At 39.5% G+C, this 26,421-nt stretch overlaps 3 protein-coding genes across 6 annotated transcripts; all 3 read left to right on the top strand.

Annotated features, from left to right (window-relative positions):
* On the top strand, positions 1-4,661 carry LOC103702285 (3-ketoacyl-CoA synthase 10-like). Its single transcript, XM_008784634.5, has 3 exons — positions 1-533; positions 1,982-2,607; positions 3,877-4,661. The coding sequence occupies exons 1-3, from the start codon at positions 123-125 to the stop codon at positions 4,421-4,423; spliced, it is 1,584 nt and encodes a 527-aa protein (XP_008782856.4). The 5' UTR covers positions 1-122; the 3' UTR covers positions 4,424-4,661.
* Positions 4,662-8,073: 3,412 nt separating this feature from the next.
* Positions 8,074-16,606, top strand: LOC103702292 (protein FAR1-RELATED SEQUENCE 5-like). Of its 4 annotated transcripts, none has more exons than XM_088701663.2 (6): positions 8,074-8,610; positions 9,044-9,146; positions 13,741-15,612; positions 15,699-15,758; positions 16,034-16,153; positions 16,296-16,606. In XM_088701663.2, exons 1-5 carry the CDS (start codon positions 8,477-8,479, stop codon positions 16,115-16,117), a joined length of 2,253 nt encoding a protein of 750 aa, XP_088557789.2. In that variant the 5' UTR covers positions 8,074-8,476; the 3' UTR covers positions 16,118-16,153; positions 16,296-16,606. The 4 variants fall into 4 exon arrangements, with proteins under 4 accessions (XP_088557789.2, XP_008782870.2, XP_038983111.1 ...); XM_008784648.6 differs by having other exon boundaries at positions 8,086-8,610; positions 13,726-15,612; XM_039127183.3 differs by lacking the exon at positions 16,034-16,153 and having other exon boundaries at positions 8,124-8,610.
* Positions 16,607-19,233: 2,627 nt separating this feature from the next.
* Positions 19,234-25,424, top strand: LOC103702312 (20 kDa chaperonin, chloroplastic-like). Its single transcript, XM_008784680.6, has 6 exons — positions 19,234-19,349; positions 19,492-19,698; positions 21,711-21,890; positions 22,212-22,367; positions 23,817-23,894; positions 25,064-25,424. Exons 2-6 carry the CDS (start codon positions 19,513-19,515, stop codon positions 25,238-25,240), a joined length of 777 nt encoding a protein of 258 aa, XP_008782902.2. The 5' UTR covers positions 19,234-19,349; positions 19,492-19,512; the 3' UTR covers positions 25,241-25,424.
* Positions 25,425-26,421: the final 997 nt, after the last annotated feature.

Raw genomic sequence — 26,421 nt, 5'->3', positions numbered from 1 at the left:
CGCACCCCTCATCCCCCCCTCCTCTACAAAAGGGAAGAACAAAGACGACAAGAAGAAGACGACGAGGAGTGGCTTCTTTGTTAAATAAGAAGCCTTGGAGAAGTGAGGATACGAGAAGAAAGATGGCCGGAGAGCACATTCTCCTGTCGACCGAGATCGTGAACCGTGGGGTAGAGGCCTCAGGCCCTGATGCAGGCTCGCCAACTTTCTCTGTTAGGGTCCGGCGAAGGCTGCCGGACTTCTTGCAGTCGGTGAACCTGAAGTATGTGAAGTTGGGATACCACTACCTTATCAGCCATGGTATATACTTGGCGACGATACCGGTGCTAGTGGTGGTGTTCAGCGCCGAGGTGGGGAGTTTGAGTAGAGAAGAGCTATGGAAGAAGGTGTGGGAGGAGACAAGCTACGACCTCGCCACTGTGCTGGCTTTCTTTGGCGTGCTTGTCTTCACCGCCTCAGTCTACTTCATGTCCAGGCCTAGGCCTATCTACCTCATCGACTTCGCCTGCTACCGTCCCTCCGACGATCTAAAGGTATTCTATTCGTGAAACCCAACAACAATGATCTCTTCTTGGTTTCATTAGCAAAGGGAAGGTCTATGAGATTCTAACTATATATTCTGTTTTTTCTTGAGTTTTTTATAATAGAGTTTTGGGTTAAAAGTATGTAAAATGCCAGCATGCAAGAACTATGAAAAACAAGTAAAGAAAGTTGATGAACATTTTAGTTTTTTTAGATTACATATTTCACCTGATATTTTTGATATTGTGATAAGATTACTAAAGCTATGTCAGTTTTGTCAGAAATATTGTTTACAACTAAAAGCTATATTCTATAAATCTTGATTTAAAACGTTTCTGCAAAACCATGAAAACATTAGATAATATTTTTGGGGAAAATGTGGCAATTTACTATTAAGTCTTTAAGTTCAAAACAAGGTGTATTAGAAAGTAACCGGAGACTCTTCTTTCATATAAAATTACTTGTATACATGCTTGCTGCGCCAAGTAAACTAATCAACATCTCTCTCTCTCTCTCTCTCTCTCTCTCTCTCTCTCTCTCTCTCTCTCTCTCTCTATATATATATATATATATATATATATATAATGTATGTATGTATGTATGTGTATAACGTTATGTTATCTTTTACTGTCGATGGAGCTCCAAAAGAAGCAGGTGATCACAAATTGTATAGTGATGGATCACTTTGAGTAATGGTACCAAAAGTATGATTTATTTTTTGTGTTTTTTATTTTATATTTTAATAAACTTGATCTTAGTGTTTTAATGTTTAAATGCATGCATGCATGTTTGATGACCTTGCACTATGCTTTTGATACGGGTAGGGATCATCCAAGAAACATGTTCCAAAATGTAAATTCGGTTTGTCACCTAGCATTTCAATGTGATCAATATTAGCTCCATAAATGTCAGTCACAGTATCTCCATTTGGGAATAGTTTGGTTACTTAGAGGAACAATAAATACTAACATTTATATTTTTAATAATTCAAAAAATCATAAAAATTATGAAAAATTGGTCTGTCCATTACTAGCCCCACACCAAATTCAAAAAAAAGGTCCATTACTAGCCCACTTGTTAAACTTACCATATAACAGTAAAAATAATAATAATAATAATAAGATATTAGGTTTTTACATAGTAGCAAACCATCCAGAGAGTTAAACTTCAATTAAGACAACATAAGCTCGCGTTGAAGTCTGGGTCCAAAAACTACTCCAATTCTCTGACAAGTATCACTTGTGGCTTATACAATTTAGTCCCAACTTGCATCCTGTCCCAGATTATATAAGGCCCGATCTAAGAAAACCCTAAGGAAAAGTTGGTCAAGTCGGGTCCAAATTCCAAACCATTCCAAACTCGATACCAAAACCCATCTTATAAGCACCAATTACTTTTGAATTTGCACTTGCAGCCCTTGAGTGCTTGAACAGAACATGAGTCATTTGCCTCTCACCAGGTGTCCAGAGAGGAGTTCGTGGAGCTGGCCCGGAAGTCCGGCAAGTTCGATGAGGAGAGCCTAGCCTTCCAGTCCCGGATCCTCAAATCCTCCGGCATCGGCGACGAGACCTGCGTTCCGAGATCCATATTCTCCCCTGGCAACTGTGCCACCATGAAGGAAGGCCGTGCCGAGGCCTCCATGGTTATGTTCGGCGCCCTCGACGAGCTCTTCGAGAAGTGCCGCGTTCGTCCTAAGGAAGTCGGCATCCTCGTCGTGAACTGCAGCCTCTTCAACCCCACCCCATCCCTCTCAGCCATGATCGTAAACCATTACAAGATGAGGGGTAACATCCTGAGCTACAACCTCGGCGGCATGGGGTGCAGCGCCGGAATCATAGCCCTCGACCTCGCCCGCGACATGCTGCAAGCCAACCCTAATAACTACGCGGTGGTCGTGAGCACCGAGGCAGTGTCGTTTGCATGGTACACCGGCCGCAACCGGTCGATGCTGATTCCAGACTGCTTCTTCCGCATGGGGTGCTCGGCGGTGCTGCTCTCGAACCGGAGAAGGGACTTCCGGCGGGCCAAGTACCGGCTGGAGCACATTGTGAGGACTCACAAGGGAGCCGATGACCGGAGCTTCAGGTATGGATCCATGCATGCAGTCACTTCCCTCCGTAGTTGTTTTTGGGAAATTTATCTTCCGAAAGGGTGCCAACTTGCATATTTTGGGTGATAAGTAGTCAGAACTTTAATTTAGATAGAATTTGATCATTTCAGGTATTGTTCAAAAACTCGGTGGTCCAACTCAAGGATTATCCGATCCGTGATCTAACTCAACCAAATTTTCAGAACTATTACGTACGTATGCACTTAAGTTTATATAATAATTACTTGATACTTTATGTTTTATCTTTATATTAAATCAATATTATATGATGTATTTCATTTTTTATATAATTTATATATTTATGTTTATATGTAATAAATATATCAATATATTTATTATATATTAAATATATTTATATTCATATTATTTAGATAGTATATTATATGTTGTATATTTTTATCTTGATTTCAGGCCTCTAAGGTGACACACACAAAAAAAAATGATAAGAGTGGTGGTACCCTACGTCTGCTAGGTTGGGCCGGGTTATAGCATTAATAGCGCGAATAGGCAAAAGTTGATGCACAAAGCCAGTCATCTAAGCAAAGGTTTACAGCTTAATTGGCATATAAAATGCGACTCACTAGATTCTTTCTTTTTCTTTTCAAGCATGGTTCATGTGTTTAAATAATTATCTAGAACCTCAGCCTGAGACCTGACAACATGGTCACGTGAAGTCATTTATAGTCCCTATCAATGCTAATTGACTGCACCTAACTTCTCCCAGATACATTTCTCTGCGATGAACCACTCGCATTGATGTTGGCTCGGCTGTCTCCACTCGGAGACTGAGTGGGCATCCGCTGGTAGATATTATGGGGGACCCAGCTCCCATTATATCTCCCACTTGTGGCCTAACAACTCAACTTACCGAGGGAGATAAGCTACGAGTTATCCAAGTTTAGCTGGCCCAATCTCCTTGATCCCTGGACCCCGCTCGACTTCAACCAGTGCTTAAACAGAACGTAGCCTAAAATGCTAAACCAATCACAGATGATCCATTTGCACCCTTCCACTTTCAGACAATAGTTAGTGCAGCTCAAAGAACAATTGGTTTCAATGAATCATTTACATTTTGTGATGTATGGAAAGTTTGCACATGAATACAGATTTCGAAGCTGCATTTGTATGTGAATCTGGATATTTGATATTTGATCGATGGCCTTGCAGTGTCAGATCATCAAGTGATCCAATGAGTGCTGGATCTACTTCGTTTCTATAAAATATTAATCAAAACATCAACGCAGGTGCGTGTGCCAAGAGGAGGATGAGCGAAGGATCAAAGGCCTGTCCCTCAGCCGTGACCTCATGGAAGTCGGCGGCCACGCCCTCAAGACCAACATCACCACCCTGGGCCCCCTCGTCCTCCCCTTCTCCGAGCAACTCCTCTTCTTCGCCTTCCTCCTCTTCCGCTGCCGATCCTCCAACTCCGCCGCCAACTCGAAGCCGTACATCCCTGACTACAAGCTCGCATTCGAGCACTTCTGCATGCATGCAGCGAGCAAGGTCGTGCTGGACGAGCTCCAGAGGAACCTTGAGCTCAGCGACCGACACATGGAGGCGTCGCGCGCCGTCCTCCACCGCTTCGGCAACACGTCGAGCAGCAGCATCTGGTACGAGCTCGCCTACCTCGAGGCCATGGGCCGGGTGCGGCGCGGCGACCGGGTGTGGCAGCTGGCCTTCGGTTCTGGTTTCAAATGTAACAGTGCTGTCTGGTCGGCGATGCGCCGGGTCCGGCGGCCCACCCGGAACCCCTGGCTCGACTGCATTCACCGGTATCCGGTTGGCCTCTAGAGTTGGAGCTTATTGGACGCGCAGTATGGCCAGTAGCCAGGGACTCTTTTGCATGGTTGTTTTGCTCCCATGGTGGATTAATATTGGACTTTCTTGCTTTGATTAATGATTTAGTTTTACAGTTTGGACGTGGGAATGTTATGAGATTAGTTTGAATGTTACTAGCAAGTGCATCCTCGTTCCTGTTTTTTTTTTTTTTTGCCTTAATACTATTTCTGCTTCTTCATTCTCTTGGAAATAACAGTATTAATTTATTTGAAGTAGTGAGGCTTATTATAAAACCTCTTGAAGAAGATTAATTTTGCTGCTAATCTGTAACAGTTTAAAGTGATTGTCCTTGTAATCGAAATCAAAGCAGTTAACTTTTGTGTACAAATGGAACCGAAGGTAGCACCAAAGCATCGATCTCTTTCAAAAGGAATATGTATTCTAGCTATTGCCGCCGACCCTAGGATGTTGACCCAGTCGGTCTTAATAGACCGGCAAGGCAACAGATAAGGATTAAAGAGCGCACTAGATTGGCTCCAATCGGATCCCCTAATGATTAACTCAAAAAAAAAGAAATTAATAGGAAGTGCAAAAGTAGAAAAAAACTAAGATGAATTGTGCCACTAAAGTAATTAAGAGATTAGGCAATTGAGTGTTCTTTAACTTTTGCAGGGGCTTTAAGACTAATTTATAACCGAAATTCTAAACCTTTCACCGATCACATCCTATCAAACTTGAGGTCTTGCTATAACAGCCCATTGATATGGCATAACAATCTAGAGACATGCTATAACCATCTGGCATGTCATAGAGTTATGAGATCTTCATATGTTATTTAAATAAAGGAATCGAGTTGTCTTTACTGCGAGAGGTTTTGCTCCGCTCGAGTTGATTACTAAGGTTGTCATGCTAAACTGAGAGATTTTCAACTCTGGAGGTCGGTTGTTTCTAATATGCTCATCTTAGCTTTTAGATCAGCTCGGAGGTTCCGTCCAAAATATCTTGGAGAATTCTAAATATGGATTGTGAGCTAGATAAATCTGGTCGCGCTTTCTGATCTGCTCATCTTAGCTTTTAAATCAGCTCGGAGGTTCCGTCCAAAATATCTTGGAGAATTCTAAATATGGATTGTGAGCTAGATAAATCTGGTCGCGTTACATCATCTTAATTATTTATTGCCACGAGATTAGCCATAGAACCACAGGAAAGATGACAAAAAGAAAGAAAACAATGCACTACATGAAGTATAGTATGATTTAAGATAACTCAAATATATGTAAAAAATATGGATGAAAATAACAATTATCCATTACCTCAGATATGTCTCGCAATATAGAAATAGGTGATATTGTCAAGCATATACGTACTTGCAGACTGATCTCTTAACCATTCACAACCATCATCACGCATCCATCCCTCACCTTGTAGGAGACCTAGCTGCTGCCTGTGCCCTGACCCTATGTCGGAGTGAAGTGCTGCGTTCGTATGGGTACTTAATCTTCTCGACCTTTGATGTTTGGTCTAGCTCAGGACGTGCTAGATCTCCTATTCTTGTGCTTCAGGTTGTGGACGATGATGTGATCATAAGAAACATTTCACTCAATACATTATTAACAAACATTCGATGACCAAAATGTGGCCTACCAATAATACACCAATGTACAAGACAAGTTCAGCTACACATTGTTAACAACATTCACCGAATACAGCAGCCACATGATAGAAATTTATAGGTTGGATAAATATATATGCTATGTTGCCGTAGATGGACATTAAACACATGGACTATAGTAGTTATTAATATGCCTTGGAACCGACCACAGCCGATGTGGCAAGCTGACCAATGAGAGCTTACCACGAAGCCTCCGACCAATAAGTCAAAGCCCGCCATATGGTCGACTCTAAAGGCACAAAGATTGTCCCTCAAATTTCAAACTTTCCTCCCAATTGGCAGTAGTTTGGCCATGATTGCGAGCGGTTCCCACAACCGCGTGATGAACGAGCGAAATGCATGGGGTAGGATGCGCGGACGAAATGTTCGCGCATGATATTCCGGACACACGATCGATTACCAAAAATAACCGATCTGCATGACCAATTTCCTCACCGTTAGGTGCCGACTTTCGTCAATATAAATAACTCCCAGGAGATCCTCCAAGTAAATGCTCTTGAGCTCCTTTATTTTCTTACGCTGTCACTCTGCTGCTTTCATAATACCTCTTTTGTTTTATGAGAATTAATCTGACTTAAGTATCGGAGATCTCCCTTTGGATACCATATACCGCTATTACGCCTGAGTAGTTTCTTATACATATTTCTGCTAACTGCTCATCATCGTAAATACTTTTTAGCAAGAGAACTTTTCTGTCTTTGCTGTTTCAGGTCAAATTTCATATCGGAGCAAAGGTCCAAACAAGATCTCCACCGCTTAACGCCATCTCAGGAGCAATTGGCATCGGAGTCATCACCATCCGAGCGCAGCAGCCACTGAACTATCGTCATAGACACGAATCGTGATTTTCAATTCTTACCAACAAGACATAAAAGACTAGAATGTACCGAATCTCTTAAACAATCATTATATAAATAATCAAGGAATTAAAAAATTTATTGCATAATGAGTTGCATATATGCATCCTTGACAATAATGAATGAATGGAGTCAACACAGCGGAGGGATGTAGGGAGAAAAATGACCACCTTGGTCACTCTAATCAGAATATATGTGCATTATGCAAGAACTAGCATCAAGGAAAACAGGATACAGAAACAAAGTATTCAATCAGTAGCTCAGCTTATTCAGGCTGGGTATCAGATTATCAAGTCCTGAGTCCTGTCCACAAATAGCAACTAATATAATGCTAAGACATCACCATTAGAACCATACAAGGCATGGAAATGAGGATGTTTTGACATACAAAACACACAAATTTTAGACCATATACAAGGAGTCCCACAAATGACCACTTTCCCTCTAAAGCTCTCTTATCATGATGACAGGATATACCATCAAATTGCAATTTCAGCTATGTAGAATATATTGCCATTCATTTGTATGAATTTTTAGCATGAGCACAGTAACATGGTTCAAGGACATGCATATTATTCAATATATTAGTAGCAACAAACTAGAAATTAAATCCTTTCATGGACATATTTGCATGTAGGTAATTTTGGATACCATTGATCATATCAAGAGGAAAGGCTCTGCTTTTTATTGACAAAAGAATGCTTACATATAATCTGTGCAAAAGCATCGATAAATACAAAACATTTTGCTCCATCAAACCCTAGACATGAACATGTTTGACCATGCATTAACATAATCATTCAAATAACTCAGAAATTGATATTTAATAACATAGAATATATTTAAAGGAACGAAAAGCATTGACCGAGAAGGAAAAAAAAAAAAAAAACTCGGATGTGTGATCAAACAATTTATTTATTTTATTCGATCGGTGGATACGTGCATAGCTGGTCCAATAACTTTCCAACCTAACCTAATTGCATTTAGATACTGTGGCGCAAAAATATATTCTATTGGATCTATATATACGATTTCTAAGCTACTGCATGCAATCCGGTCTAACGAGCATTCCCATTCTGGACACGTGTCAAAATTAGACTCGATCAACTACGAAGCAATCTACGAGGGCGCGTGTCAGACTCCGAGGTACCCTTTTCCGTCGTTTTGCTAACTAAGGCTTCTCAGCTGATCCACTCCGAGACCTCTCTCCTCGGCCCGTCCCCCACTTTCGGAAATTCGAAACCCTAAAAAAATAGGGCTTTTCTTCCACCAAAAATTCCTAGAATTTGAGGAATCGGGACCTCAATCGAAGGCTACAGATCGTGTAAGGTTCCGATTAGGGATTTTGATCTAGATTCCAGAAAAAAGGAGATTGAATTAAGGCTTGTTCCTGATGCTTTCTCTCAGATAAAAACCCCTGTTTTTTTGCAAGTTTTCCACCTAAATCGTTGGGGAGAGAGGGGGAGAAAGGGGGAGTGAGACGATCGGGAGCCCTAGACGTGGGATGGAGCGGTGGAGCACTCGGTGAGTGCCCAAATGCACATGCCGGAGCCAGTCCACGACGTCCGCGGCGGCGGGAGCGGCGGTGATTACCAGATGCAGTACGAGCAGGAGCCGGAGCTCGAGGTCCAGCCCAGCAATGGCGACGATGGGCTGGAGGGTCCTCTCAGGTGAATAAAAACCTCTTTTTTGGCATTTGGTAATTTTCAAGTGTGCTTAGAGCAAACGATCTTGGGGTGATATTTTGAAGTCTGCGGATTGGTTTGTTATTGTTTGGGTTTTGTCAGGGTTTAAATGTCTGTAGTGGTCCTGGCCGAAAGGGAAATTATGAGAATGCTTGTTGTTTTGGGTTCGTTGTTTAGATATCACCGTGAAGTCTTATTTTCTTGAGCTTATAATTGTTTATCTTGGTGTCAGTGAACATAACATTTCTATGAGGATGACGTATTATGTTGGATTTGATTAGCCTATAGATGCATGGCTGCAATTTGACCATGGAAATTAAACCTAACCTGAAAGAAATTCTTGTTTTGTTTCCTTGTTTTTAACCATGATAGTGCACTTTTATTGAGCTTTAAGATCATTTCTTAATCTTCTATGCAGATGCCTTCGCTGTGGCATCAGTGCAAAGGCAACACCACACATGCGCCGTGGCCCTGAGGGGCCAAGGACTTTATGCAATGCATGTGGAATTGCATGGACAAAGGTAGATACTTAGAGCTCATCCTTTCTTTTTCTACTATATAGATTTGCTAGTCTTCATTTCTCACTTGTTTCAATTTTACATTGTGTACCATAACAGTTGCCCATGTATCTCAGGAGCTATAGATTGTCTGTTATTACAATTACAAAATTAAGAAAATTCAAAGATTTAATAGGAATACATGTAGATCAGATATCTGGACTGCCCTAGTCTGGGTTTGCCAAACGACACATGTCGGTGATGTTAGAATCATTCTCCTGATGTAAAATAGCAAAATATAAAATTTAAAGTTTTGTTCTTTGAGCATGTGTGCTTATACTTGTCTCAGAGAGCCTTTTCATGTAGCACATCTTGGGTACTTAGGGATAAACCAGAAGTTCCGGATATTAGGAGAAAACCCAAACTTGGGTGGAAAACTATCTAGGTCTTACACTCTGCCATATGCAAGTTGAACGAAACCTAGATACAAGGAAATGATTAAGCATTGCCCTTCCCCTTTTGATTCTCCGATCCCCTTCCTGCATGTGTATGTGAGTAGATGTTATCAGCTTAGTGTAAGTGTGCATAGTTTGTATCAGTGTGCATGAGACTGTTGACATGCAATCATCTCATTAGGTTTAAGCCATCCAGACATAGTTAAGTTATACCATTCATCATCATTCTAAAACTCTCTCTCTCTCTCTCTCTCTCTCTCTCTCTCTCTTTGTCTCAATATTTACTAACAGAAATATCAGTGAGCTGCATTCTTGTTAGTTTAATTTCCTCCAGATTTTGTTCAAAATACTATTACTGGGAAAAAAATAGGTCTTTAAGTTCTTTATCGTTTGGCAGTTTCAACTAATGGAAGATGAGCTTTATTTGTATAATATATTATTAGATATTCCGCTTATGGTAAAGAGAAAGCTTCCTTTCTTATTTTAAGATTCACCAAATGTAGGGCTGTCAACGAGCCGAGCCGAGCCCGAGCCTGGGAGAGCTTGGCTCGGCTCGTTTCACAGAAGCTCAGGCTCGGGCTCGGGCTCGGGCTCGGTAACGAGCTCTATTTTGGGCTCGAGCTCGGGCTTGCTTGGCAAAGCAAAGGCTCGGGCTTGAGCTCGTAAAGCTCGTTTCAATTACGAGCTCTAGAATGAGCCCGAGCTCAGGCTCGTAATCGGGCTCGAGCTCAAGCTCGGACTCGATAACAAGCTATTTTTTTCTATGTGAATAGATTTTTATGAATTATGGTGCTAAAATAAGATTTTTCAGTGAAAAACTAGAGCTCGTTTGGGCTCGTGAGCTGCTCGGGCTCGAGTGTAAACGAGCCTCATATTGGGCTCGGGCTCGTTTGACTACCGAGCCGAGCCCGAGCCAAGCTTTTACGGAGCCGAGCCCGAGCAGCTCGGCTCATTAACAGCCCTAACCAAATGGTTCCAACAGATTTTCGACCTTCTTTGTTAGGATTTTAATTGAATGTAAAAGAGTTACATTAGTAGTCTTTTGTGCTCTAGTCACAACCTTAACCATTTACAAACAAGCTATGTGACATCTATTTAGCATTTCGCATGTTCTCCATCCACACTTATATATATATATATATATATATATATATATCAAATATATCAATAGGAGTGAATCATATAAAACTCTTCTTCCAAAATGTTTTAGGAGTCTCCAACTAGAATTGTACATACTCTATCTTAGAATAATTTGTATGTTCTGAAGGCTATTGTATCATATGAATGGGTATCGAGAATGAAAAAAGAGTGCACATATTTTTGAGTTCCAAGTCATTTTCTCAACTTTGTTACTCTTGCATAAATCATTGATGCAAAGTCTAGATTTAGGTCATGTTTGGCATTATTGTAGGTAATAGAGCTTTTGTCCTTTATTGTTTGCTGTTTGGCAACTACATTTTTAAAATGCTGAACTTTAACACCTATTTGCTAACCAAATTGAGAAAGTATTTTTAATATCAGGCAACGACAACAAAGGATATTGCATAGTACTTGCAATTATTGTTTGTGCTAACAAAGTCTATTATTTTAAAGTATTCTTAATTTATAAATTATTTATTTTGATATATTGATCTGAATAATAAATAACAAATTTATATATTATATAGTTATAGTATAATAATATTATAATATGATTATTATAATATAACAGTGATAGTAATATAAAATTATGACAACATAAGATAACATAACAATATTATATTATATTTTATTAGTATATAATAATATGATTGTATTATTATATTATATTATTATTGTACTATCAGAAACTATTAGCATGGGCTTTTTCATCTTTGCAGAATTTTTATTGAATTGAAAATAGTTTTTTTCCATCAACTTCAAATTGGAGCTTTTGCTTAATAGATATTTTTTAGCTTTTGGAGGAGGTAGAAAACTGTTTCAAATTTTTTACCAAACATCTCAAAATTGCCTAAAAGAGCATTTGGACTTTCAACAAGCCCTCTTTGGAGGGCCAAAAGCTTTGCCAAATGGGACCTTAGTTTGAAGATTGCTTTCCATCTTCCTTTTTTTTGTTAAGTCAGATGGATCATACAACTCTAGTATGGATGTGTCCAAGAAGTTCAAAATACAGAATGTCTACAAAGTGGGCTGGAAGAGTGCCAATCATGTCCCATCTGATGTCCCCTGAGTGGTTGGCCACATAAGAAGCCACCTACTCGGCTACACTATTAGCCTCTTGATTACATCTCCATCCTTCATCATGATTAATATAAACTATACAGGTGAAGTAGCTATAACTTTCTCCTTTGTATCAGACAAATGAGTCTATGTTTGGCACTCCCACCTATATTATAAGGGCAAAAGAAATGAAAACAACCTAAGGCAAACATTTAGTTAATTTTGTTTCGAATCCAAGCATGTTACTTAATAATAGAGCATCTTTTATGCATAAATGGAGGATAGGAAGGTATAGCAAGAAGAGATTGTAAGGAAATTTGTGGAAATTCCAAAGGTGAAGGCTCAACATTTGAAAGAGAGGTATGTGTCCCTAGGGGTGTTAGAATTGGAAATAGGTGATCTCCTTATCTCGAATGAAAGATATTAATAACCAACTTGATTAATAATCTCCCTATCTCCTTATCTCTTTTCCGTCAATACGCCCTGCAATTTGTACTTGAATTCGAAGGGCGGATCCTCCCGAGCCCAACAACTGCTGAGACGAGGACAGAACTATGAGATACCAGTACCAGAATGAAGCAGAAGTAGTGTATTAAGCAAGCACGCAAGCAGCCTTCCGCCCAGATTAGGAACCTGCGGTAAAAGATAAGCACAGCTTGTGCTTGGGCTTTACCAAGATGAAAACTGGCTGTAGATTATAGCAAGAAGAGATGCTTAGGGTAACTAAGAAAAGTCCAAAGGTGAAAACTCACTATGCAGGAAAGAACGTGATGCCGGAAAAATAGAGGAGAAAGACAACAACGAACACTCCAACACCAACCAGGAATTTCAGAATAGTGGTTAACCCAAAATCTCCAAGAATAAGAACAATAGATCGATAAAAACTCACCATCCAAAGAAATCCACTTAAGGGATATAGAGTTTGATGGGAAAAAAAACTCACCACCCAAAGAAATCCACCCTAGGGATATGGAATTCTAGTGATCGCCACTCACAGACAATCTCCTTGAGATACAGAGCAAGAACACGCTGACCACCCAAAGAAAAAAGCCTAGAGATACAGAACACCCAAAAGAAGAAAAACAACCCAAAGGCTTAATTCCTTAATGCACTTAAATTTGAACTAAATTCTCTCTGAAAACAAAACATAGGGCATGCCTTTTTATAGGCACGTTTGGAATGCTTTTTAAGCAATTACAAATAATCCTAAACTTAGGGAGAAAGGCAAAATGCCATAAATAGGCGTTTTAAAATTTGCCTTTGCTTAGGCATAAACCAAAAATAAATTGCCATAGAAAAAATTTCTTTTTACTCCTTAAGCACCTGTGTCTTCCTTTTTGGCTCTTTAGGCCGAGTTAGGGGTGCTAAGAAGCAAGAAACAGCTAATATCTATATCTTAAATAAAAGATATCAAGAACCAACACTGATAACTTGTTTGTGATGAAGGGTTTAAGGAGAGGTTCTTCCTTTTTTATTATTTTGAAGAGAAAATATTACCTTTTGTGATTGGTTTTTTCGAAGACAGAAAATTGGAAAACATGGATCTCCTTATATGGTTGAAGGGAGTATTTAATGGCTACATACCATACAATATCAAATATTGTTAGTAGTGTAAAGTTTTATCACCTTATGGTTTGAAGAGATTGGGTAAAAGCAGTTAAGTTTGTATAACCATTGCCATGTACTCTTCTCAACTTTGACTAGATGGTTACTAAATGATTAAAAAGCAATGAGACTTGAGTATATGCAAAAACAAATTGCTGCATCCTGCAAGTTCCTAATTGTTATGGATGGGGGTTTATTCATTGAATCCTGTTTGAATGTTTCAGTATGTACCTCTTTGTTTATTTCTTGATAATTCTGGAAGACATCAGTTTAAGTATCCACTTCTCCATGATATTTTATGAGTGACTTGGCTAATTCTTTTCTAAACTGATAATTTATTCTAGAGTTTGTATAAACAGGGAAAAATGAGAAAAGTAATCGACTCTGTTGCTGCTTTAGATGATGCTGCAATTGCAAAATTGGTGCCAGAAATTGATATGGAGTTTGAAAGTGAAGAGAAGGCATATGAATTTTACAATAGATATGCTGGACATGTAGGTTTTAGCGTAAGAAAAAGCTCTTCAGATAAGTCTTCTGAAAATATTACTAGATCTAGGACATTTGTATGCTCAAGAGAAGGTTTCCGTAAGGACAAAAAAGGAGCAAAGGAAGTTAAAAGGCCAAGGCCAGAAACAAGAATTGGATGCCCTGCACGCATGACCATTAAAATTACATCAACTGGTAGATACCATGTAACTGAATTTATACCAGACCACAATCACCAACCAGCACCCCCTTCAACAACTCACATGTTAAGGTCACAGAGGATAACCACTGAGCTTCAAGCTGTCGAAGCAGATATGTCAGATGATTCGGGAACAACACCAAGATCTACCAGTGAACCAGTGGGAAAACAAGTTGGTGGTCCTAGATATGTCAGTTTTCTTCCTGCTGATTACAAGAATCATCTCAGATCAAAGCGTATGAAAGCCATGCAAATGGGTGATGCAGGAGCTGTATTAAAATACCTACAGAGTATGCAGCTTGATAATCCCTCCTTCTTTTATGCCATCCAGGTTGATGAGGATGATAAATTGACCAACATTTTATGGGCAGATTCAAAATCTATAATGGACTTTAACAACTTTGGTGATGTGTTGTGTCTGGACACTACTTACAAAATATATGGATATGGTAGGCCCTTGGCACCATTCCTAGGTGTGAACCATCATAAGCAAACAGTTATTTTTGGCGCAGCATTGATTTATGATGAATCTATAGAATCTTTCAAGTGGTTGTTTGATACTTTCAAGATTGCCATGCGGGGAAAACAACCAAAGACGATTTTGACAGACCAGTCTATGGCAATAAGTAGTGCAGTAGCTGCAGCATGGCCAGGCACAAGTCATCGTCTTTGTGTGTGGCATGTCTACCAGAACGCTGTCAAGCACCTTAACCATGTCTTCCAGGGTTCTAAAACTTTTGGAAAGGACTTCGGCAGATGTGTTTATGAATACGAGGAAGAGGAGGAGTTCTTATTGGCATGGAGAGCAATGTTAGATAAGTATGATCTAAGAAATAACGAATGGCTTGGCAAACTATTTGAGGAAAGGGATATATGGGCTTTACCTTATGGTCGGCAGATATTTTGTGCTGACATGAAAAGCACACTACAAAATGAAAGCTTGAGCAGCGTGCTAAAAAAATACCTGAGTCCACAATTAGATCTCTTGTCCTTCTTTAAGCATTATGAAAGAGTAGTGGATGAACACCGCTATGCAGAACTACAAGCAGATTTTCATGCAAGTCAAAGTTTTCCAAGAATACCACCTTCTAAGATGTTGAGGCAAGCTGCCAATATATACACACCTGTGGTGTTTGAAATTTTTCGGAGGGAGTTTGAGATGTTCATGGACTGTATGTTATACAGTTGTGGCGAAGTTGATACAACATCTGAGTACAGAGTTGCTGTCACTGAGAAACCTAAAGAACATTTTGTTAGATTTGATTCAAGTGATTGTTCTGCCATCTGCACTTGTAAAAAATTTGAGTTTATGGGGATTCAATGTTGTCATGTTCTGAAAGTACTTGACTTTAGAAATATCAAGGAGCTGCCTCAAAAGTATTACTTGAAGAGGTGGAGAAAGGATGCTAAGTCAGGAAATGAGGGAGACAATCGAGCAGTTGCAAATGATGGTGATCGCAGGTCCCCTACAAGTTCATCATTGAATGTTCCAGTGTCATCATATGCTCAACAACAAGGATTTCATGGAATGAGTCAATTTAATCAAGTAAGTTTGCTGAAGTACATATTCTGAAGAACCTCTATGCCTAGCATCATGTCCATTTGAAACTGATGCCACTTAATGGATTGCAGGATTCTCCAGTCTCTGATTTGCAGCCCAACTCATTTCATGGGAGCACTCAGTTAGCTCAGGTAAAAACTGTAAATACCATGGTGTACTATGATGTTTTGAGAAAGTGTCATGCTCCACATTACGGTAGCTTGGTTCCCCTGTTGGACTCTAAGCTAGGTTGCTTTGTATACCTGAGGAATGTTTGATGCCTTATAACCAGGAATAGAAGCTTGAAATATCACGTTACCTGTAGTTTTAGAAATAAAATAGAGGATATGTGCTTCATGACCATGGCTTTATATAAGAATGATTTGAAGTTTAGATCATTATTGTTGATTGATTAAGCACCTTGCAGGGTTGCACAGCTCCAGACATGCACTCCCAGCCATTTCTTGGGAGTTCCCATCTGAACCATCAGGGCAATGACCCTGGTCATTGAGACGTTTCAGTTTGGCCCTGGTGTTTTCTTTATGAAGTATGTTTTGCTACTGTCAAAGTTGTTAAAATTTTGGTTCTGTTAATTAATGTTAGTCACCTAAAATTTAGATGTCAGATTTCTGCATCCTGGGAGGATAGGTTGAACATTGCTTGAATATATTGTGCCTTTCTGTTTGCAGGTCTTTCTTGCTCCAGGATATCACAATTTCAATGAGGAATTGGGCTATAGAAGGTGTTCTGATGTAAACTATATTGCCTCAGATGACTGTTGACTGAAGTTTTGTATTCCAATCAACTTGAACTGTAGTAGGTTATGTGTGAGGCAGAACACCCATTTGACCTGCAAATAGTAAATACATCGCCTGCCTGTTGATGGGTGATGATAGTGTTACTTGATAATGCTTTTCTGTATTTTTAGGTTTAGTATGAATGTATATGGGGAATGGTCAGGCCATATTTCTATCTATTAACTTATAGTTCGTAGCATTAACTTCCTGTTCTAAGTAACCATTCTCAGCCATTTTTTCATTGTATCATTCATGCTGCCGTTCACCATTGATCAAACACTGGCAAGATTTAGGGTTGTCTCAGCCTTGTTTACAGTCAGAGAGTACTCCAGGAGGCCAAACTTGCCCATGGGGGGGACGTGCTCTGTCAATTTTAACCGCAAACCTGTTTTTTCTCTCATAAATGCAGTATTTCTGATTCCATTTCATGCTTTGGTTCTTGTTTTTGATTCCTGGGTCTGGTAGTCATGTATATTGTCTTTTAGTCAGGCCTGTAAAGCTAGCTGTTGGAAGCACGGATCAAGGATTTGCATTAAGATACAGGAGGTTGAGTATAATGAAAATATTAGTAAAACATAGCTCATGACAATATTTAAATAATACATTGCAACCAAAGACGTTTGCTAAAGATTGAAATAAAAAATAATGAGGATTGCAAAACAACAAGCATGGCCTTCCAAGATCTTTTAGGTCACTAGAGAGCATCTTTTAAATGGATTGTAGTAGCCCGGATATATTGCAGCCTCTCTGTTTATGTACTGCTGCTCATTTCGATCGCCTTATCTTTGCTCCGGTTGCTAAAACAATGTAGTAGCCACGCATCAATTCAATCCCTTACTGGTTTTTTTGTAAGGTGCCTTCATTTGTGTTGCCTTACTGCTTTGAAGTTGCAACCCTTTACCTTTATAATACACATGCATCGGTCCTTCGTCCATTATCTTTGAGCCTGGTAGCAGAAATTCTCATCTGTTGAGGTGCTCTTTACACGTTCCAACTACTACGCTTTTCAAGCATTTTCTTTTAAGATGCTTATCTTCTTGGATCCATTCCTTCCTGAAGCAGGGCCTTCGCATTCATACACCATGGCATTGGGAGGTCAACCTCCTGCGGCTTTGCAAGGGATGAATGTTGCTGCATTGATTTAGGTTTAGGCATTCAGACCATTTAATGATCCGTCCGTACTATGTAAGGATGGTGAACTTGCTGGCTTTGCTTCGATTTGATCTAATGGTTTGTAGGCTTGGCTCTACTGCTCAAAGCAACACTCTGCTCAATGAAGCCTCTAATTTGTCACCTTCATCCTTTATTGCTGATTTATGCTGATCTGAATTTGTGCCAGTTCTTCTTCTCCTGATCCTTCTACTTCCTGCTGATCTGGTTGTTGATGGTCTAAAGACCCAACTTTCCTGATGAATTGTTAACTCATCAAAAAAATAAAATAGGTTTAGGTATTTCTATAGGGGAAAGAAAAATAAAGACTGAAAAATCGCCGTGAAAAGCATGGATCAATTACTGATGCTAACTGTCATCGGATGAACTAAACATCCATACAATGCTCCAGCATGCCATGCATCAATGCCAACTCTCTAGAGTCTTTCCCTTGAACATATATACAAATGCGCAATAGTCCAGTCACAAAGCCAAGTATGCACCTCTATGCCCTTGCATGGCAACTCAGCCGAACCGATCATATATAACACTCTTTAACAATGCTCCAGCATGCCATGCATCAATGCCAACTCTCTAGAGTCTTTTCCTTGAATATATATACAAATGCGCAATAGTCCAGTCACAAAGCCAAGTATGCACCTCTATGCCCTTGCATGGCAACTCAGCCGACCTGATCATATATAACACTCTTTGAGTGCCCGCAAGCAATCCGATCTCTCCTCCTTGCCATAATATAGGCTCTTCCAAAAGTGCTTCACGACTCAACATCTTTGTGCCAACTTATAACTTTGCTCCAAGATATTCTGATTTTAGAGTACCTTTGTGTAACGATATAGACACCGTGCCACTGACCTTGTGAGCCATTATACTGCCCTTTGGGAATATATAGATCAAATACATACTCTGTAGGGATATGGGAAATCCATCTCTTGTATCGCTTAGCCAAGCTGCCAAAGGGGCATGCCCCGCAACTAGTGTGGTGGAACCATAGATCAAAAGCTGTGCCCTAGATTGGACACGGGGTCTGGAAGTACTACTGGTCGGCTGGTAACCTGGGTGGTGCCAGGTGTGACGTACTCACACGGAGGGTCGGGTCGGGTCGGATAACCGAGCCGGCCTACGGGTGGGGAGAGTATGAGTAAAATAGGTCGGGGTACCCAACACAAGACTCGGTCTACCTGCATCGAACATTCTCCTGGCGGGGTGGGGGCCCAGTGGTCGGGGCTGCTACGCGGGGGTAGGCTTGTTCCTTCCTCCCCCCCCCCCCCCCCCCCCCCTTCCTTTTTCAGCAAAAAAAAAAAAAAAAAAGCTGTGCCCTAGATGGATGTCAATGCAGACCCAAGTACCGATGGTGAATTGGACAATTGGCTTGGCCCTTTATCTATTTGCGGGGCAAATCTTTCCATCATTGACTAACCCAAAACCCAGTGCCTAGAAACGGCGTCGAGCTCAATTACGGGTGGCCCCTTACGCTGACGTTCTAGAACCATCTTCTCCGGCCTGGGGAGTGGAGAGTGCTGGCCTATGTACATTATCCCTCCAGAACATTTTACTTCCGACTGAAATTTCCAATAAGCCGAAATCAAATTTAATTTTCACACACAGAAAATACTCCCTCCTCTCGTACTTTCGCAGCGAGTAGGCTAGTAAAATAGGATCCCGCAGACATTGTAACCAAACTCTCGGATAAAACCCAGCCGTCCTCTCTCCATTAGCGCTCGCTAGGGTTTTCCTCCGTTGCTCGCTCTCCTGGCGTCACCACTTCGTGAATTCCCTGTAATCCCTATGTTCTTCATAGCTTTCCCCATTTTCCATTCTATGGTTCTTGTCTTCGTCATTTTTCCCCACATTTTTCTCGCGAAAATCCCTTGAAAATTTGATTCTCTTTGGCATTTGTTATGGTTTAATTTCTTCGCAGTGACCATCGATTCGTACGTTGATGGAGGCTGTGCGATTCTCTGGATCTGGAGTGGTGGGGAGGACGAGCCTGCCGTCATTCGACGGGCTTCGCCTCTCGCTGGTGCCGTTTAGGATTCCTTCCTCGGTGGGAGCCTGCGGGGTGGGGCTCGGCCAGAGGAGCTTCCGTGGTCTCACCGTGAAGGCCGCCACTGTTGTTGCCCCAAAGGTATAAAGTATAAACCCTATGTCATTCTACGGTCCCGGCACTAAGGTTTTGCCCCATTGGTTAGGCTAAATTTGTTGATTTGATTGCTTTGATTTTTCGGTTATCATTTTAGGTTTTAATGGGCTTGTGGGGTTGGTAAATTAGAACTAAGCAAAGTGATAAGTTACTGGTATTGGAAATATGAATATCGTAAAACGTGATGGAACTCTGTAGTTTTGCACAGCATTTTAAAGAAATCTTCTGATGGGGTTTATGGAAATTCTTTCAGCTCGTTTTGCGTTTAGTTGCTTTAGTTGCATTATTATGCATGGATTCTAGTATAGTATTACTTGGTAAAGCAGGGCACTTTTGAATTACTTTTAGGTTAAGTTGGATTACACTTGATAATCTGTGTTTTTGGTTCTTGTATCAAAGTGCTAGGGACAGAAAATCTGAATTTTCTGTAATAAATTGGTGCTTTACGTGCATAAGTTAACAATTGCATGTTCTTGTTATTGGTGTAGATAATTTGCTGAATACATCCTCCAAATTGGCAATGTAGGAAATGTGATTAGATGAAAGCATGCTTCTTAGTTATTAGGAGCATTGTGATGCCGATCACTGCACATTGTAGTACATTAACGTGTTGGAATCATTTGGTCAGCCATCTGAAGCTTGTATACATGGGCATATACATACGCATGTTTGTATGCATGTTCATGTGTGCAACATGGTTCACACACACTGGGACATTTGAATGCATGTATTTATGCATGTGTATATGGGTGATATGTGTATGCATATATATGTATGTATATCATTGCGTCTGTCTGCATTTTGTGCACATGGGCACATGCGCTGTACATTTGCATGATGCTCAGCTGACCGCCCGCGCACACGCATGCACACGTTATTGAAAAATGTAAGAGCACTCTTCATTGAATGTAAGTGTGTTTTTGTGTGCGCACACATGCATTTGGGCAAACACGCATGTTCATGTGCATGGCGGTTGCCTGCCTGCACAAATGCACATCTCACTGGATGTAAGAGTACTCGCCATTGAATGCCTGATGAGGCAGCATTGGAGTGCAGCTTTGCTTATTAATGTGCTCACATTGGATGAGGGAGTAGTTTAATATGGAGAGCTGGTGGAAATACGGAAACTCAGGGAGCATCATAAACAGAATGGCACTCAGGAGTTTTTTTATACAATATGCAGACATGGTTTGAAAATTTATGGGCTTTTTATTGTTCTCTTGTTAAATATAGATATTTCTGTGCCTTTTTTTGGGAGGCATGTTGAACATCAGAAGTATTGAAAATTTTTACCAACTCAGAAGATTATTAACATCTGATATTTTTATTTAAAAGTTAAAATGGAAGTTTACTCGGTTCTGTATATTGAGATGATTAGCTGTGATATTATATCCTGTTTACTTTGTTATGTTCATATAAACTTATTTGCTTATTGTGTTTCTGGGAAACTAATATTTAATTGTCAAAATTACTTTCCCATTACTTGTTATTGTTGTACGCAATCAATGTTGGGCTATTTTGATAAATAATTTTTATTGTACTTGACAAATAATAGTTTTTGACTTGGTAGTCTTATTTCTTTATTCAATTGATTCTGAATAAATTGTTCAATGTACTAAGAATTTTTAATTTTGTTAAATCTTGTGCTTATGACAGGAATAATGATGTGACTATGGCTAATTACATAAATAAATAATTATGTCTGACTTGCTTAAATTGACTATCTGTAATACTGGTTATATATATTATATTTAAGCAATATTAAGCTATGCATACTTTTCTTATTTTGGACTTACTAAATCATTTTGTGAAGATTTTTTTGGAGTGTTTTTTAATCTACCTTTAAATCATAGAGAATACCAACAATTTTGTCAGTCGATTTTCAACAACTTATTATTTGTTACTTGACTGCTTAAATGCTTGGTAAATATGTTGAAGGAAAACAGATCTTGTTTCTTTCCTGTTTATCTGATTGGATCTGTTTCCTGATTTAACAGTATACATCTATCAAGCCCTTGGGAGACAGATTACTTGTTAAGACTAAGTCTTCTGAGGAGAAAACTAGTGGGGGTATATTGCTTCCAACAACAGCCCAGTCAAAACCTCAGGGTGGTGAGGTTGTTGCTGTTGGAGAAGGTAGAACCATTGGCAAGAACAAAGTTGATATCAGTGTTCAGGTACCTCTTTTCCTCAACATAGCTGGATATTCCTATGCATCATCTGGAAAGGTTGTAGACAATGTTTCTAGTTTCCAGATTCAATACCTTTGTTAAAAATCACTACGTTTCATAGTTGAAGATATTGTAATAGATGGATGTAAAATAATTAGCTTTATCTAAAGAGAAAAGGTTGGTTATGTTACCCAAAAAAAGAAAAAGAGAAAAGGTTGGTTGCTTTAAAATCCTGCTTCCTCTCACACACTCACATTTACATCATCTCTTGAATTTATGAAGTTGCTTCTTTAGGTTTTGTAATCTGCAAACTTTCTTGGAATGTAGGCTGGTAACCAGGTTGTATACTCCAAGTATGCGGGAACAGAGTTGGAATTTAATGGGACTAACCATCTTCTGTTGAAGGAAGATGACATTGTGGGTGTTCTTGATACTGATGATGTAAAAGACCTCAAGCCACTCAATGACCGGGTTCTGATTAAGGTTTGTTTATGTTTTGTTAAGTTTCGTGCTTGATGTATGTCATTTCTTGAATGCAACTTTCAAAACTGAAATTCTGGAATTTGAACAATTATGACAGCACTTAAATAGGAGTGGTTTGACTTTGGTGGGCTTGGCTTGCTGGAACATCTGATTAAGCTTAAAAGGATCAAAACCCATAATTTATGAACTTACAGCAAATTAGTATATGCCCTGATGGAATAAATTTGAAGATAATGGAAACTTCTAGCATGAGCTGACAAGGCCTCATACTATGAACTGTGAGAGGATTATAGAACTCAGTAGGCTGTTCAGCATTGTCCAAGATAGCACACTGTTGATTATCATGGCTTTTGAATAATTACAATTTCCTTCCTCTTTTTTCCCCTTCTCTTTATCCTTTTTTTTTCATCTCAGAATCTTGTCTTGCTAGAAATCATGGTAAAATCAGGGATATGCAACTGGTTCAATTGAAAATTCAGTAATGCCCATAATTTTCATTCCTCGTGCAATTTTGAATTTCCTGCGTATCAAGTTTTTTCCAACAGTTATTTCTGTATTTTGTGTTCATTTCCAGTATTACATTGTGCTTGATATCCTGCCCAGGCGTTTACACTTGAAGTTTAACTCAGTCTACATCCACATCTAGGGTGGATGGCAAGGATGCCAACTTGAGGTTGTGGACTAGCGGGCATGATGTCATTGTTAAAGGATCTCTAACTTCATTCACTGGAGATTTATCGTAATTTAACAATCATTAGTAATAATTAAGCTGGTGTAAATTAGTAGCTCCTTTTGATGTAAAGATTTTTCTTTATTGCACCCTTGCCTCAATGCATTGTTAAGTTGCCTAGAATTCTAATTGATAGAACTTGGATGGAATTATTGTATAACAGTCAGCTGCTATATTCTCTAGAGAAGTCAATTAGGCATCTGCCACATTCTGTCATATCCTCATTTTTCGGTGCAACTTGGTGAATGCATTGGATCAACAGTTCATGTTAACTGTTAATCATTAGGAAATATAGTGTTTGGTAAGAAAATAAATGAGCTCCTCAGTCATCAATATTGGTGATCTCTGATGTACAACATCCTCATCCTAGATGTATTATTGAGTATGCTCTTTTATAATGTGTAGAAAGGACAATGTTGCCGTCCTGCTTGCCAATGTGAAATTTAGCACGGCTTGGTTCTAAAGTCAGGATATTATGCCTCTCATAGGTTGGGTGTTTGCAACAGGGTTACAGCACAAATCATCTGACATTTATTTAGTCACTCTTTAAAATGTATGAGCTCTGATACATCTGTTAAGATATTCTAAAGTTCCTAATCTCAAGAAATATTTCATTTTTAATGGCATTTTGAGTACTGAAAACAGAACCAACTTGACCTGCAGTATAACCACTAGTTTTCTTGTTGTTCTGTATTTGTAAATGTTTTATTTTACTTCAGGTTGCAGAAGCTGAAGATAAGACTGCTGGGGGCCTCCTGCTGACTGAGGCTGCCAAGGAAAAGCCTTCAATTGGGACGGTGAGAACATTTTTCTGTTCTATAGACTATTATTTACATTACAATATTAAAATTATTGCCTTGAATACCAAGGAGTTAAAAAGAGGCTTTATTATGGTTATGCTGTTTTTTCGCCTTAATTAAATGCTTTAGTAACACAGAAATGTATAAAGCTATCAATCAGCCTGAAAACTCTATATGGCCTGATGATCGGACTGGAAAAATGGCCTGTCCTCAGCTTTTAGGCCCTAAACCCTGACTGAAGTAGAAATCTGTGAAGCCCAATTTTTTTTTGTTCTGGGCTGGCTTAGATTGTCAAAATAGGTTATGGCATGTGCAATGTACACAGTTCGTTCAACAATTGAAGAGGTAAGGAGCTTTAACAGTTTGGAGCATGGAGCCTCCACAAACGCACACACAACATACCCCAATTTTGGCCTGGCTCAACAAACGCACACACAACATACCCCAATTTTGGCCAGGCCCTGGTGAGCCAGGCCAGTCTCTGTCTCTGATCATTCACCTCTGCTTGACATGAGGTCGTGGCCCAACTCAGTACATTGAACTATCCTATACCTGAAGGCCTTCATAATGTCGGAGAATGGGAGGAGACTACAAGAGTACATCCGATTTATGTCAAAGTCTTCAAAGTCTTCCTGCGACATTTATCTTGTGTTAGCATTCCACTAAGGATTAGATCCAAATGCTGAATGATCTTATCAGCACCTTCATCTTTCACAAATTAATAGCTAGTAGAAGCTAGCAAATTTCAGTTGGATGATCAACCTGAAATAATCTACAGGTCTATCCTTTATTTGCTCATGTGTGGGACATTCCACCAACCTTAGAGAAGCCAGGACCTCTCCCTAGTGTTGAGTGCTGTGGTCTGTGGAGAAACACCAGCTGGCTGCTCTAAGTTAAGCTGTCTGGAACATATTCCATTTTAAATTGCAAGATGTGATAACAGACATGGCAGCATCTCTTCATGATAGATACTGTTGCATGTTTGTGAACAGAATGGTTGTTGGGTTGAATTCATGCTTTAGCTGAAGTAAAGACCAATGGGAGTAGCTCCCAGATGTCAAAACAAATTTTTTCGAGTGCTTAACTATATGTGTGTTACTTACTTTTTCTTGATGGCGTTCCAACTCTCTTTGCTCCTTGATGGCAACTTCCATGCCATAAAACAGGTTGTTTCAGTGGGGCCTGGGCCGTTGGATGAAGAGGGCAAAAGAAAAGCACTAGAGATCACCCCTGGTAGTACTGTGATGTATTCAAAGTATGCAGGAAGTGAATTTAAGAGTGCTGATGGATCTGATTACATCGTCTTGAGAGCATCTGATGTGATGGCCGTTCTCTCTTCTTAGAAAGGAATCAACACAAGCCCATGTGTCTATCTTCTGCCAAATAGGAAGTTTGTTGCAGGACTTATCAGGCGTTTGCAACTTAATTGTGCTGTTGTTCTACATCATTTCTGCTATTTGTAGCCTTTTGGAGCTGTGAAATTTTGTTAAATTATTGCAATCAAAAAACAAAATGTTAAATTCTTAATTCATCCTTGCCAGGGTTCTGATTGACTATTCCATTTTGATGTGGTACCATATTTTTCTTATTGGGAGTGAGTTAATCATAGAAATTACGTTTCCAGAACTGAGCTGTAGCTATTACACGTCACTCAAATCTCTCCTTAACATCCCTCAACTTGCCCATAGAGCAGGATAGCAAGTAGAGACAAATTGCCCATGGAGCAGGATAGCAAGCAGGGACAATTGAGCCAATGCTTCTGCAAGAGTTGTGAGTTAGAAGTTACAGACTTCATATGATCTAGACTTCCTCTTGCTCCCTCCTCAAGAATTGAGTACAAAAGGTTGTTGTTCTGTAGGTCAAAAACCTTGTGGAAGCTGCAAATACAAAAATCATTAATTATCTAAATCATAAAATCTAGCAGAACACCAGAGAAATAAGATAGCTTACCCATCCTAAGCTGGGTGTATTAGTTCTTTGCCATTTGCATCATCAAATTCAGCAAGCTAGGCCACTTGAGAGACTAGGATTCAAAAAGGGATAATTGATTCCTCTTGATGTACCTGCAAGAATTTCTTTTTTAAAAGAAAAAAACAGAAAAAAAACCAAAATTTCGGATCACAATGTTAGTCGCTAATCATCACAGAAATGGTTGTTACAACCCATTTAAAAACTCAATCAGTTTTTTCAGCCAAAATTGCCAGACAAATTTGAACTCCAGATCCGCAGGTGTCGCATATGGTTTTAGTTATCCACTAATATAAAGCTTATGGTTAAAAATTTTGTAACTATGCATTAATCAAGATATAGACAGCAAATCAATATATGTTAAGCTTATGGTCAATAATTTATTATGATAATTTTTTATTATTAATAAATATATTTTTGGAATATATTAGGGATGATTTTTTCATTATATTGTCAGTAATCTTAGATTCTCTTAGAATACCAAATAGGCTACTGATAGGTGCCTGGGGATCTTTAGTCATTGGAATATAACATACCAAACGCGATGATCTTAGTT

Source organism: Phoenix dactylifera, chromosome 7, assembly GCF_051530095.1.
Source record: "Phoenix dactylifera cultivar Ajwa chromosome 7, Ajwa_hap1_PhDact_Kaust_v1.1, whole genome shotgun sequence".
NCBI lineage: Eukaryota > Viridiplantae > Streptophyta > Magnoliopsida > Arecales > Arecaceae > Phoenix > Phoenix dactylifera.
The sequence above is the reverse complement of the archived record's forward strand: the minus strand, read 5'-3'. Positions and strand labels throughout refer to the sequence as shown.